We start from the raw sequence: 15365 nt of genomic DNA on the forward strand, positions 1-15365 counted from the left end.
CCTTACAATCTGTTTTGTTTTTTAATATGTATTGACATTATATTGTCGATCTGTAATATTGACAAACAAATTTTATTCAAACTTTGAACCGTGAACTGACAAATATTACTTTTTAAGCCAGTACCAGGGTAAATATATATTTCTGAAAATTATATATATGATGATCCTGAAACGTTTGAACGTAAATCATTGCAAATATAGTGTTATGATAACACTATAACTAAACTACAAATCATCATTCATCAAGGTCGTATCCATGGAGTGGTTTAGGGCGTTTGACCCCAACCCCCGAAATGTTTGTTCGGCTCGTAAAAAAATAACAACAATGAATATAAACAAATTTTGATGCGTTTTTAAAGTTATTTTGCGCCCCCCCCCCCTGAAAAAAAAATCCTGGATACAGCCCTGTCATTCATATCAGTTATTTACGTACTCCTCCGATCTGCTCATCCAATCAAGCTAAATATTAAAGTCCATTGCCAGTATATCCATAATTTTTCTAAGCATTGATTGTAAAAAATTACTCTTGGCCTTTTCCATTCGCCTAAATTTTGATATCCCAGTCCCAATCTAAGTTCTGTGATCTATTTTACGCAATTCATCTTGGGACTTGGATAAATCCCCTTTGCCATTGGAAAACCAGCTGTCGATTTCAAAGGTCCAATGGCCATTTTCTCCCCATTTCAACGAGAAATCTTGATCGTAAATCGTACTTCCTTTATTTCCGTATCCACATTTCTCAATAGAACACGTAAACTAGTAAATACATGTTTTTTGAAGGATGTTTTTCTAGTTTCTTCATTGTGTTATCCATAAAAAGAAAACAGACGATAAACTGTTGAAAGGAAAGAGGTGACAAAATAAAACCTAGCTTTATCTAAAAACTTTCAAAGTAAAAAGATAATACTAAAGGTTTTTTTTTATGTTTTTTAAAGACTAATAAAAAAAAAAATGGCTTGAGAACGTGCACAGATTATAATGCAATGCTCAGAAAAAGGGAAATATAAACCAATCCAAAGTGAAAACGGGCAGAAGTGGCCATATTAAGTGGCCATAATCACGTCAAAAAAGTGAGAGTAATCGTGAATTTTAATTTCTAAACATCCACGAAGTTCAATTATCGTTTCTATTATTTTTTTTGCATTTATTATAATTTATTAAGATCTATTTACTATTGATTATTAATATTGTTATCAGGGTCGTATCCAGAATTTTTTCAGGGGGGGGGGGGTGTTTTACAAAAGAATTTTTTCCGTTAAAAAAAAAACTTTGAAAAACGCATCAAAAATTTGTTTATTGTAATTTTGTTACGTTTTTTATTAGTCGAAAAATATTGGGGGGGGTCAACCCCCTAACTCCCCCTGGATATGGCCTTGATTATTATTATTGTTATAATTATTTTTGTTATTATCAACATTGTACCATTATTAATTTACTAATATTTTATTTATTATTATTACCTGTGCTTAAGGCAGACTCCCCCTGGAATATAGAGGGGCTCTAAGTTTTAGAGCATCCCTCCACATAGCCGCTTCAAATAACGATGATATTCTCCGTTGACTACTATTGTTATAGTAATTACTGTTACCATACCTCAAGACAGAAAAGTAAAAAAAAATTCCTTTTATAAAGAATCTGCCCTTATTAGCAATGACCTAGGCATAAAACAGATAGTTCGAGAAGCAATTGAAATCAGACTTAAGATTAATAAAAATATTTCCTTAAATAGGGACTTGAGGGAATATTCTCTAAACCCTTTTTACGCAAATTTAGTTCAAATTACCTTACAAAATATATAAAAAACAGTCGTAACAAATCCAGAACCGGTCACAAAAAGACCTTTGAGGTTAGCTGCCAAAAAGGCAGGTTTAGCAATAAGAACGTGTTTTTAATTATTTCTATTATTATTTATTATTTTTATTATAGTTTTATTATTTAATATTTCTTTCATTTCAATGAATCGCCTTGTTTTACGTCGTTTTATTCATCAGTAGCCTACTGGTTGAACTTCACTGGAGTGTTGTCAGGACTGTTTTGAAAAAAAACTGCATTTTAGTTTTATTGGTCGCATATTGTTGTGAGTCTTTTCACTTTTATATATTTTTCTTTTGCTGAGGACGGCCCATGGACATAGGGCCAAAGTATTCATTCAAATTATCTTCACTGTCTTATGAAAATAATTCTCTATTGCTCTTCTCGTTTTTGTTATTTATCAATCTATCAAGGGTGCATCCACGATTTTCGTTCGGGGGGGGGGGGGAGGTAGTTTACAAAAAAAACTTTAAAATTTGTTTAAATATATTTTGTTACATTTTTACGAGTCAGACATAAATTATGGGGGTGGAGTTCAAAGCCCCTATCCCCCCCCTTGAGGATACAGCCTTGCTATCTATGCCCACGAACACTGCTTTACTGCGTGTGACTATAATCATATTTAAAGTTGCTAAATATAACGAGTAGGTGTCCGGTTCCCTACTCTCTATCTTAATTCCAATTCTATCTTAATTCTTAATTCTTCTTTACTCTCTATTTTAAATCCCAGCAACAAAATTGCAGGGAAAGTTGCTGGGAAATAATTTCCCAGCAACTTTGTAGCATGCAACCCACTTTTTGTGTCGGATTTTACATGCAGCTAGGATTTAATGAAAGAATCAAGGGTCGGGGAGTGGGCAGTCGCCCCCATATACAGAACAATTCCTGTTCATTTAAAGTTTTAGTGTGACTCTTTTAAGATTTTTTAAGACTTATCATTATTATCATGTTTGATATTTTACCAATCCAAAAAAAAAAACAAGATAAAAAAAATACTTTTTCTGTGAAAGCGGCAATAATAGCAGTAAGGGTAGGGAAAAAAGTAATGGTATGAATGAAGTTGAATGATAACGATGCAAAAGGACATATTGGCTGCTATAATTCAAAACGTGGTATAAAGCATAACGTAATTTTTGAAGGAGAAAAGAAAGATTAAAAGAGATGTTTCTGGTGAATTGACTATGGTTATAGACCATTGGTATAATACTTTTTTCCCCGTTTTTTTCGTGTGAAAGTGATTTTTATATTATATTTTCCCTTGTTTAGACTTAGGGGATGGTCTATAAATCTTACAAAATACTAAAACATAAAATCGCGAAGAAAGGAAGAAAACGAGGACAATTAACAGCCAGTGGAAAAATTGAAAATTATGCAAATATTTCGGTCAAGACCTCCACTTGACCGTCCTCAGTGCAGAGTAAAACTGATAAAAATATAAAACCAACCTTAAAATAAAAACACGAAACTAAAATTGGACGACCCTTTCTTAGTAACGGTGAAACCTTTCACCGTTACTAGAAAGGGTCTAAGGTACTAAGCAAACCGTTATTAAGGTAGTTGTAGTAGTAATTATTGATATCACACCTAAAGGTCCAATCTGAGGTTTCACACTTCTTAGCTGATTGCCACCAACTGTTTTCTAAGCTATTCTCAAAGGGAAGATCAGCAGATGTAAACCAGAAGAATGAAAGTATGGTTGAAAATTGGTGACTTTTCTTTTATAATAACTTCGAAATGTTTTTACAACTAATCTAAGAAGCATATTGAAAAAAACAAACAAATACAACCTTTTGGCATAAAAATGAAGAAAACGTTGCTATAGATTACTAAATATTTGGTATTTATTCTTCCACGTTCTGCAAGACTAAAAAAAGGGTGACTACAAAATGTAAAAGCAAAAACTTGCTTTTAAAAAACAAATTAAAAAGAAAAACGACGATATTCAGCCCTGCTCTATGCAATCTACGTGGATAAAATAGATAAAATGGCTTGTATTCCTCCCAGGACGTTATCTAGGAGGAGGGCTACCTTGTTTGAACACTACCCCCCCCTCCTCTCGCAATTTTGTCGGACAACAAAAAAAAATGGACAAAAATACATATAAAAATTTCTTTGTGTGTTTCATAAAGTTTTCCTGTAACCTCCTTCCCCTCCTCCCCCCCCCAAAAAAAATACCCCCCTTCCGGAAAAAAAATCCTAGACACAGCCCTGACGATTCCCTCCCATTAAATATATGTTCCCTAATAATGAGAATAGAATCCTTATATTAGGACTGCGTCTATAATATCATTCTTATGGTGTGTACTTCAATCCAGTCAAAAAAAAATCAATCCGCTTAAGAATTGAAGTATGACTAATAAGTTTAGAACTAATACTGGTTTGTGTGCCTCCTGAAAGAACTGTGCAGCTACAAGTGTCCGTTTTTGAATCCCTCTCCACCATAAATTGACTGAACGGTTGAAAAAACTAAATTAAGCTATTACTATAAGTATTGTGTCTCCTCAGAAAATCATTGAAAAATCACGGAAGAACTCTCTCATCAAAACTTGAGAGATTAATAAAAAAAAGGGATTAGGCAAAAAAAAATTAAAAAAAGATTGTCTTACATTGTATGTTGAGCACAGCTTTTGCTTCCAAAGTTTTCTCTGGCAATGCTTCGTGGTTTGCAACACATCGCAACATCTTACCATTGTCATCTCTTCGGAAGGTATAGTCGAGTTCTAGGATCGATCTCCAGCCTTTTGAAAAGCCGTCAAGTGGATCATCAGATTGATCATAGATTGAGGCAATTTGCTGATTGCCTTAAAATATAAGATGGTATAATTGTCTAAGATATACTTGCTTCATAAATGTTTGAGGACATTCGAGTTTTTAAAAGATTAAATGAAAAAACAAGTTTTTTTAACTAAAAGTAAGGGACAACATTAAAACTTAAAACCAACTGAAATTATTCCGTATATGAAAGGGGCTGTCCTCTCCTCAACGCCTCACTCTTTACGCTAAAGTTTTTTATTGTTTTGAAAAAAAGAGTTGTGAGAAAGAGTCAGACTTTAGCGTAAAGAGCGAGGCGTTGAAGAGGGGACATCCATTTTCATATACGGAAGAATTTCTGTTTGTTTTAAGTTTTAATGTTACTCCTTACTTTCAGTTGAAAAAACTTGTTTTTTCTTTTTAATTTCTGAACGTTTTTGAATTAATACAGGGTTTGATTTTGGCTCACCTTACATGAAAAATTAAAACGAAATTTCCATAATAATTTTACTTTTTTTCTCGAAAGCTCTATAATTTTATTTGGGAATGTTTTTATTAGTAATAAATATTCGTAACTTACGAATTAACTTCCGTAACGAACTTCTATATTCATATATTTTTTACTACGTAAGTATTAGGAGGTTCGCCCCCTATTCAATACCTCGCTCTTTACGCTAAACTTCGATTTTGTTTCAATTCTTTAAAAATGACTCCTTAATCACAAAGGCCGTTTATCAGAATAAATAGCTCTTATGAAAGTACTAAAAAAAACTTTAGCGTAAAGAGCGAGGTATTGACTAGGGCGCGAACCCAATCATATATGCAATAATTTCTGTTTGTTTTAAGTTTCTATGTTGCTCCTTACTTTCAGTTCAAAAATTTGTTTTTTAAATTTAATTTCTGATCGTTTTTTTAATAATGCTGGGAAATCCGGTGCCCCCTTCAAGGAAGTGTCCCTTCCCCCATGAAAACTTCCCACATGGAAAGATCCTCCCACATAACCCCCCGACCCCCGTTTTCAGGGGAAACATTCCCCTGAAAACGTCTGTATGATTCCCAATAACCAATACTATATGTAAACATTAGGCACAGTGCTTCCCCCGGGGACTGTGGATGAATTAATTCATCCTCATAGACATAGTTATAATATTTTTCAACCATGCTGAACAAAATGGCTCTCTCAAAATTTTGATCGGGTGACTTTGGGAAAAATGAACGTGAGAGGGGGCCTAGTTGCCCTCTCTGTATTTTCATATATTTTTTAATATATGAAATGATAGGCATAGGGTTTTCTGATTCTCACCGACCCCTACAAATTTAGTTTATGTAACTTAGTTATTCTTTAACATTACTTTGGAAATACCGAAGCATTGTCACTTCTTGAGACTTCACTAACTTCACTTCTTTAGATAGGTCGCTATAATACATAAGTACCGGGGACAACATAATGAGTAGTACTATTAGGTTCCTTTTTTATGCTCTTTCCAAATATCATGATCTTTTTTTGACAGTGTATTTTTATAGAAGGTGTTGTCGTAGACACTTCAAAACGGGCCCATTCGATTGGAAATTCAAAGGGCTAGTGACTTTTTTAGTAGTCGAAAGTGATTGGAGGGCAACTAGCTTGCCCTCCAATAACATGCATTGTCAGTTTGCGAGAAAATGCCTATCATGAATCTATCAGAGATAGATTCAAATCTATCTACAAATGGATAGTGGGCCAGGGGTCAGCTCCCTGGCCCAATCCTGGCTCCCTGGCCCAAAAAGTTGTCCAATTTCGTAATCTTTATCCTTTTTTTACCTAATTTGTTCTAATCAGTTCTAATCAGTTCTAATCAAATCAGTTCTAAGCGGGCGAGTGCTCTTTAAATATTGCCATGAATGCCTAAATATAGTCTATATACAGGGCAGTTTAAATTTACCGTTAAATTCAAATCTATCTACAAATGGATAGTGGGCCAGGGGTCAGCTCCCTTAAGTTTTGGAATAAAATATATTTAATATTTTTTTGAGTGGAGGAGAGGTCGGGCCTCCATTTTTTTTTTTGGTCACTTAAAATCTGATCTTTGAACTATTTAAAAACCCTTCCATAAAATCTTCAAATGCCCCAGGGCATAACTTATAACAAATCTAGAAATTGTAAAAATAAGACCTGCATAACACTATATTTCAGAAAGTGTTATTCTCTTTTTATAAATCTTCTTTTCACCATAAGGTATGTTCTTAGCAAAAGTTGCTTTCATGCGGTTGTGTTTATACAAGTATAATTAATTGCTCATTCTAAACATCTATATTTCTTCTCTCTCACTCCTGAAACACAACTACTAAGCTTTAATTAGAATTCGGGAGCTAATTGAACCAAGATTAAAAGGTAATTTCCACTTAAATAAACTCAAAGATAAAGTCTATCTTAAATAGACTCGTTTACCTACAAAACGGTTCCGTGTGAATATAATTTGAATGAACAATGAAAATTTTTAAATTCGTGTTTGGGGAGGGGGGCGTACTTTCTCTGATCCTCAAGAGCATTAAAATTACGGTATTTTTTCCTTTTTATAGCTCTCGTCTGACATGCATAGGAAGCAGCTCGCCGGAACATGCGCTGAGCCTTTCAAACAGTTTGTGGCAACGAACTGCATGTAAGGAGCGATGCGCCTCAATAGTTAACAAACTCTAGGAAACAGAGCCTGGATTGCAATAGATGTATCAAAAGAATAAAATTTTGATGCTTATTCAAAATATATAAATTTCATCAAGTTTATGTTGCCCTCCAAATGTTACGAGCCTGAGAAAATTGGCCCAATTTTTGAAAAAAGGGGAAACGCCCCCAAAACATCAACTGATCTTAATAAAAATCATGCCATCATATTCAGCATATCAAAAAAATATACTGTAGAGGCTTAAAGCTCCTATATACAATTAAATTAAAAAAAACAAGTCTTTTTAACTGAAAGTAAGGTAATTAAACTTAAATTTTAACTGAGTGAAAGTAATTAAAACTTAAAACGAACAAAAATTATTCCGTATATGGAAGGGACTGTCCCCTCCTCAGCGCCCCGCTCTTTACGCTAAAGTTTTTTATTGTTTTAAAAAATAAAGTTGTGAGACAAAGTCAAACTATATTATAAAGAGCGAGGCGCTGAGAAGGGGACAGCCCCTACCATATACGGCATAATTTCTGTTCGTTTTAAGTTTTAATGTTGCTCCTTACTTTCAGTTAAAAAAAACTTGTTTTTTTATTTAATTTTTGAACGTTTTTGAATTAATGCAGATTTTGGCTTACCGTACATGAATACTTAAAACAAAATTTGCATATTAATTTTACTTTTATTTGGTTAAATGGCTTTCTCGAAAGTTATTAAATTTTATTTACGAACATATTATTTTTGTTTTTATTAGTAATAAATATACTGTAACTTACGAATTAACTTACGTAACGAACTTTTATATTAATATGTTTTTAATACGTATATTAGGGGGTCCACCTCCTTGTCGCTACCTCACTTTGTGCTAAAGTACGAATTTTGTTCCAATTCTTTAAAAACTACCTCTCAATCAAAAAGGCCGTTAATTAGAATAAATAGCTCTTATGAAAGTACAAAAAAATTTCTGGCTTAAAGAACAAGATATTGACTAGGGGGCGAACCCAATCATATACGTAAAAATTTCTGTTCGTTTTAAATTTTTATGTTGCTCCTTACTTTCAGTCGAAAAAATGTTTTGCTTTTTTTACTTAATTTCTGATCGTTTTTTAATAATGCTGGGAAATCCGGCATCTCCTTCATAGCAATGTCCCTTCCCCCAGTGAAAACTTCGTCCATGGAAAGATCCTGCCACATAACCCCCGACCCCCACTACCAGAAAAAATCCTCTGAAAACGTCTGTATACTTCCCAATAACCAATGCTAGGCCTATATGTAAAACATTAGATAAAGTTCATAACTTTCAGCCCTCCTCCCGGGGGCTTTGGGGGATTAAGCCATCCTAAAAAACATATTTATAATATTTTCGACCATGCTGAAAAAAAATGGCTATCTCAAAATTTTGATCGGGTGACTGGGAATAAATGAGCGTGGTAGGGGGCCTAGTTGCCGTCCATTTTTTTGGTCACTTAAAAAGGGCACTAGAACTTTTAATTTCCGTTCGAATTTGCCTTTCCACGATATTCTAGGACCACTGGGTCGATATGATCACTCCTGGGGAAAAAGAAAAACAAACAAACAAAAACAAATAAACACGCATCCGTTATCTTTCTTCTGGCAAAAAATACAAAATTCCACATTTTTGTAGATAGGAGCTTGAAACGTCTACAGTAGGGTTCTCTGATATGCTGAATCTGATGTTTTGATGTTCATTAAGGTTCTATTACTTTTAGGGGGTGATTCCCTCTTTTTTCGAAAATCAGGCAAATTTTCTCAGGTAATTTTTGATGGGTATGACTAAACTTGATGAAACTAATATATTTGAAATTAGCATTAAAATCTGATTCTTTTGATGTATCTATTGGTATCAAAATTCCGTTTCTTAGAAATTCGGTTACTATTGAGCCGGATCGCTCCTTACTTACAGTTCGTTACCACGAACAGTTCGAAAATTTGGAATTTTGCATTTTTTGCCAGAAGAAAATTCACGGATGCGTGTTTATTTGTTTTTTCCCCTAGGGGTGAAGTGATCGTATTGCACCAGCAATTCTAGCAAATCGGGTTGGGAAGTATACAGACATTTTTAGGGGGTTGGGGTTTGCCTGGTAGGATCTATCCACGAAGGAATTTTTCGTGGGAGAAGGGAATTTAACGCGGAGAGGAAGCCAGATTTGCCGGCACTATTAAGAGGCAACTCGGTTCTAAAACTGTACAATGATTATGCCTCAATAGACCCTGAAGTCGATCACTCAGGTGTTGATCTTGACTTCCTTATTGAGGAGTCTTACTAGAATACTAACTTTCTAAGTATACATGTTTTTTTTTTAATCAGGCCTATAAATATTTTGACTGTTTAGTCTGTCACGTCCTGGCTGTGTCCCAAAAATCCCCTCCTCCCCATAAACGAGCCCCTGAGTAGTTTCGCAAAATTTCTCAAAACGATCAGAGATTAAATAAAAACAAACAATTTTTTTCAGCCGAAAGTTAGGAGCCACATTGAAACTTAAATCAAACAGAAATTACTACGCATATGAAAGGGGTTGCCCCCTCCTCAATTCCTCGCTCTTTACGCTAATTTTTTTTACAAAGCTTTTTGTTCTAATTAAACAGTCCTTGTGTCGTAGGAGTCATTCTTAAATAATTGGAACAAAAATTCAAACTTAAGTGTAAAGCTCGAAGTATTGAGGAGGGAGTAACCCCTCATATACGTAACAATTTCTATTTGTTTTCAGTTTTAATGAGGCTTCTTCCTTTCAGGTGAAAATTTTTTTTTGTGTTATTTAATAGCCTATAACCATTTATAACATATACCATAACCTATAACCATTAACATATAACCATAACATATAACCGTTAACCATTAACATATAACCAATAACATAATCTATAACCATTTTATTAAGTGATGAAACTTTAAATTAACAACCAAATTTTAACCATAGCTATAGTTTAGGTTTTCATAAATATTTTTATCCCGATTAATTTTTAATTTTATATATTGGAATTAAAATATTTTAAATTTTAAAATATTTTAAAATTAAAATATTTTAATTTTATCCAAATTTAACCATAGCTACAGTTTAGGTTTTCACAAATATTTTTATTCAAATTATTTTTTAATTTTATATATTAAAATTAAAATATTTTAAATTTTAAAATATTTTAAAATTAAAATATTTTAATTTTATCCAAATTTAGCCATAGCTTTAGTTTAGGTTTTCATAAATAGTTTTCCATCTTTTCGTTAGATTTTATACACATTCCAAAATTGATATCTTATTCATATTTTTATCCCTTCATAATACCATATTTTCATCTACCATTCAATGTTTTGTACTTTTTTAAACCACGTCTACCTGAAGGATTTTTCATTTTCAAGATTGTTTCCATCATTATCATTTTTATAGAATCGCTGCTATTTTGAAAAATTTGCTAGTTAGTTTCAATACCTTACAGTTTTATACCCTGCCACATGCCCAAACAGCTCATTAATTTATTTGATCTGATTCTAAAGCTTTAACATTTTCTAAGAATTAACATTATTTTTCAATATACGGTTCAGAAGTCTTTCTTTTTGTTATAAAGACATACAGACAAGATATCTTTTAATACTATAAAACAAAATAAACTATAAATTGAAAATTATTGTTTCAAATTGTATTTATGTTAACTTTTTCTCTTTCAATGATGATAAGAACTTAGCCCAAAACTGTTTTTTCTTCTTGTTATTGAGATATACGTAAATTATTGAGAAATAAAAGTAAATTAATGTGCAAATTTCGTTTTAATTATTCATGTACAGTGAGCCAAAATCAAAACATATATTAATTCAAAAACGTTCAAAAATTAAACAAAAAAAACAAGCTTTTTAACTGAAAGTAAGGAGTAACATTAAAACTTAAGAAAACAGAAATTATTCCGTATATGAAAGGGGCTGTTCCCTCCTCAACGCCTCGCTCTTTACGCTAAAGTTTTTTATTGTTTAAAAAAATAGAGTTGTGAGAAAGTCAGTTATTTAATTTGAAATGAAAAATCAACACTTAAATGAACTCTATATTTCTCTTGTCCAGAGTGAAAAGTTTAGAAAATTCCAAAAGCTAGTGCAGCACAAATAAACTATAAATGGAAAATAATTTTTTCAAATTGTATTTATTTGAAATATATCAAATTTTATTAAATATATTCGAGAGAAAACCAAGATTTGAGTCAAAAACCTATGAAACAAGCAGAGTCGTTGATGATGTTTAAATCGAAAAATAGTTCTCAAAAAATGCATTTATGTAAATTTCTCCGTCAATGACAATCAACACTTAAATTAACATTATATTTCTCTTGTCCAGAGTGAAAAGTTTAGAAAATTCTGATAGCTAGTGCAACACAAAACTTTTTTAGCACTAAAATAAATAAAAGTACACTTAACCAACAGACGGAAATGTCAACATCCACTATTTTTGCTTCCTGATTAACGAGATTATATAAAATGAACGTCATGGCTGTCTCCCGCCAAATAAAACAATCACCCAGTTTTACGTTTGGACATTCCAGTGACGGGGAAAAATATTTCTTTCCAGCTTTATTTGATTTGAATTTTACTTTTTGCCAATAACACCCTTTTAACTGTGAACGATGGATTGAAGAAAATAAAAAGAACTAACTATTTGTCGGTCTTCACTATGTCAATGGCACCATCTGCCATGGGCGTAGGCAACATATTGTCTAAGGGGGGGGGGGCAGTCGATAGTTTGATGGAGGTGGAGATGAAGTTATGTCGGCATGGGCGTACGTAGCTTCTTGCCTAGGGGGGGGGGGCAGCCACTTCTATGATGAAGGGCGGGGGGAGCTGAAGTTATATTGGCAGTTCACAAAACCTTACATTGCCAGCAAATTCTATCATACTTATGAAATCCTTATTAATAAGTAATCACCAAAAATTAAAAATCATCAACATGCTTCAGCATTAATCTTCTTGGATTATAGCTAAATCTTTCCAATACATTATGGATGATTGCTTCTTGTTTTAATTTAATAAATTTGTTTGAATAAATTTCTGTTTATTTCCAGTTATTTCAACCGTCTACCTTTTATCAACTGCTTTTCCAACCATCTGCTTTTTCAGCCATATCTAATGTAAATTTGAAGGTCTAGGGGAGGGCAGCTGCCCCCTGCCTCCCCTCCCTACGCCCATGCCATCTGCTGAATGTTCTTAAGACATGTTTAGTTTTACGACAGATAATAGACCATTTCTGTTTGGTTAATATACATGTGTGCATGTCTTACCTTTGTGGGAGAGGGAAATCTGGAAACGCCCCATTTTTAGTCTTAACTGTCTAATTTTTCTGGGTGCTCTATACCCCCCCCCCTGTTTAAACATGTGGAAGTGTTGATTTTTACTTAAGGAATAATTTTGTTTTCTCCTTAAAAGTCTTCTGAAGCAAAAGAAAATGTTAAAAATTGAAGCCTTAAGAACCATAAATCAGGCGATTTTCTAATGAAAAACTAATTTGTTTTAAAATTACTTACCAAGAAACCATTGAAGAGAGGGAGGAGGATTGCCTTCCTCACTCATGCATTTAATCCTATTTTTTGTCTCACTGTTAACTGTAACAATTGCTGCGGAATCCTTTGAAGAATTATAATAAATTTCCACAGAACTTGGAGGCGCTGAAAGGGAAAAACGCATTTTTTAGAATTTTTTGTTTGCGCTTCGATCTTTTCTGCAGCTTATGAAAATTGACAGATCTTTAAGTTGCTGAGACATAGTTTATTAAAATCTATTATGCACATATAGTGAATGTGAGCAATGTATATGTAAAATTTGATCCGTTCTGTTGGTGCAAAGATTTCGACAGAATTTGGAAGTACTGAATATTTCTTTTCAGGATTTACTAAACACAAATGTACAAACACAAATTATTATAATACATATCTAAATAATGTTCATAGTTTATTCTTACAGTATTTATGCATTATATTAATTCATAAATAGTGAAATTGTAGACAACTACAGTATTATTTTTTAAGTTTTACTTTCGGTCTTCAGTTTCATTCGAAAAATTGGTACTGTTATTTTATCTGTAACAAACGCACGATAGATAATAAATGAAACTAGTTAAACCGGTATCTATCAATAGAGAATTCGATCGCAAACCGTGGTTTGTCATTGCGTTTACAATAAACTATTGCTTTTTGGGGTTTTTGGGGGAAAAGGTACCTAGGTTAGGATAGGTTACGTATTTAATATATGCTATGCTTTACCCCCCACCCCCCACCCCTGATGTGCAAATATATAGCCTAAATTTGTTTCTAAACTATTATATTTGTATCTTATTTTGTTTTATTTCATTAGCATTAATCAAAGTTCACTTCTCGCGTGTGTTACAGATAATAGAACAGTACCGAAAAATTAGTTTTTTTAATATTTGATTTGGTAGAAACGCAAGCTTGATCTTGCACTTAAGATTTTGGTCGAATACAGTGAAAGTGCCTAAGGTGTTTACTCTCTTATCTGTTTTCTGAGCTTCTTCCACTCAATCCAACTTAACTCAAAGCACTATGGAATCTAAACAATGAAATCCCTTAGTTGTCATATTTTGTCCTTGAGCTTGTACTCAACTGTGTTTAAAATGTGTTGATATACATAATAATAAAGTGAATTGGTTTTAGAAATGCTTACTTGCAAGACAAACAATATATAATGAAAATATGAAATGTTGAATGAATTTGAATGCAACTGGGCTTTTAATCTTAAGTGGCTTTTAATTTTAAGCGATTATGACGTTTTTTTTTTATTTGAGTGAGGATAAAAGGTGGATGTTCTTGTGCTTGGCGTATTTAGTATCCAGCCAGGCTGCAAAAATGTTAGTTTTCAGTTAGAATGTTTTTTTTAATAGTCTATGAAAGCTGAAGCGCTCTAAAGAGTACTTCTTGCCGAGGTCAGGCACAAGGACATACACAAGTGGGAATCCACGCCCTCCCTCATTTTACGAAATGTTGTATTTGGAAAGAATGTTGAATGGGAAATTTTAGGCTAGGCTACTATTCTTTTGTCATTATAGTGCTTTCTTATACATATTAAATAAAAAAACAAGTTTTTTTCAACAGAAAGTAAGGAACAAAATTAAAATTCAAAACGGACAGAAATTATTACGTATATGAGGGGGTTCGCACCCTCGGCAATACCTCGCTCTTTACGATAAAGTTTTTTTTATTACTTTCAAAAGGAGATATTTATTCTAATTAATGGGACTTGATTGGATTCAGGAGTCATTAATTGGATTCAATAATTAATTGGATTCAGGAGTCATTCTTAAAGACTTTGATCAAAATTCGAACTTTACCGGAAAGAGCGAGGTACTGGCGAGGAGGCAAACCCATCATATACGTAATAATTTCTGATCGTTTTAAGTTCTATTGTTGCTCCTTACTTTCTGTTGAAAAAACTTCCCACGTAACCAATTAAAACCGAACCCTCCTCCCCCCACCAGAAAAAATCCCCCCTGAAAATGTCTGTATACTTCCCAATAACCAATATTATAAGTAAACAATGGGCAAAGTTCATAACTTGCAGCCCTTGTCCCAGGGACTATGGGGGTTAAATTATGCTCAAAGACACAGTTATTAGATTTGTCGACCTAGTTGCCCTCCAATTGTCGGCCACTTAAAACGGGCACTAGAACTTTTAGTTTCCTTTCAAATGAGCCCTTTCCCGATATTCTAGGACCACTGTGTCGATACGACCACCCCTAGGAAAAAACAACAAATAAACACACATCCGTGATCTTTTTTCTGGCAAAAAATATAAATGCCAGTTTTTTGCAGATGTGAGCTTGAAACCTTTACAGTAGGGTTCTCTGATACGCTGAATCTTATGGTATGATTTCATTAAAATTTTATGACTTTCAAGGGGTGATTCCCCCTTTTTTCGAAAATGAGGCAATTTTTTTTCCAGGTCGTAACCTTTGAAAGGTAAACTAAACTTGATAAAACTTGTATATTTGAAATCAGCATAAAAATACGATTTTTTAGATGTATCTATTGATATCAAAATTCCGTTGTTTTAGGATTTCGGTTACTATTGAGCCGGGTCGCTCCTTACTTACAGTTCGTTATCACGAACTGTTTGATTTCCTGAATATCCTCGCACTTCTTATTCACACTTCT

General features: G+C 33.3%; 1 protein-coding gene across 2 annotated transcripts in view; it reads right to left on the bottom strand.

Annotated features, from left to right (window-relative positions):
• The window catches only part of LOC148950806 (synaptogenesis protein syg-1-like), a 113646-nt gene that overhangs the window by 79420 nt on the left and 18861 nt on the right, over nt 1-15365 (bottom strand). For both annotated transcript variants that reach the window (XR_016141855.1, XM_089090016.1), the window contains exons 4-5: nt 12726-12866; nt 4419-4613 (exon numbers count right to left, since the gene is read on the bottom strand). Coding sequence is in view for 1 of the 2 variants with exons in the window: in XM_089090016.1 (XP_088946142.1) it covers nt 4419-4613; nt 12726-12866 (336 nt within the window). In the remaining variant the exon portion in view is untranslated. The remainder of the gene's footprint in view (nt 1-4418; nt 4614-12725; nt 12867-15365) is intronic.

This window comes from Artemia sp. Qi Xiang Cuo, chromosome 6, assembly GCF_049724085.1.
Source record: "Artemia sp. Qi Xiang Cuo chromosome 6, ASM4972408v1, whole genome shotgun sequence".
Lineage (NCBI taxonomy): Eukaryota > Metazoa > Arthropoda > Branchiopoda > Anostraca > Artemiidae > Artemia > Artemia sp. Qi Xiang Cuo.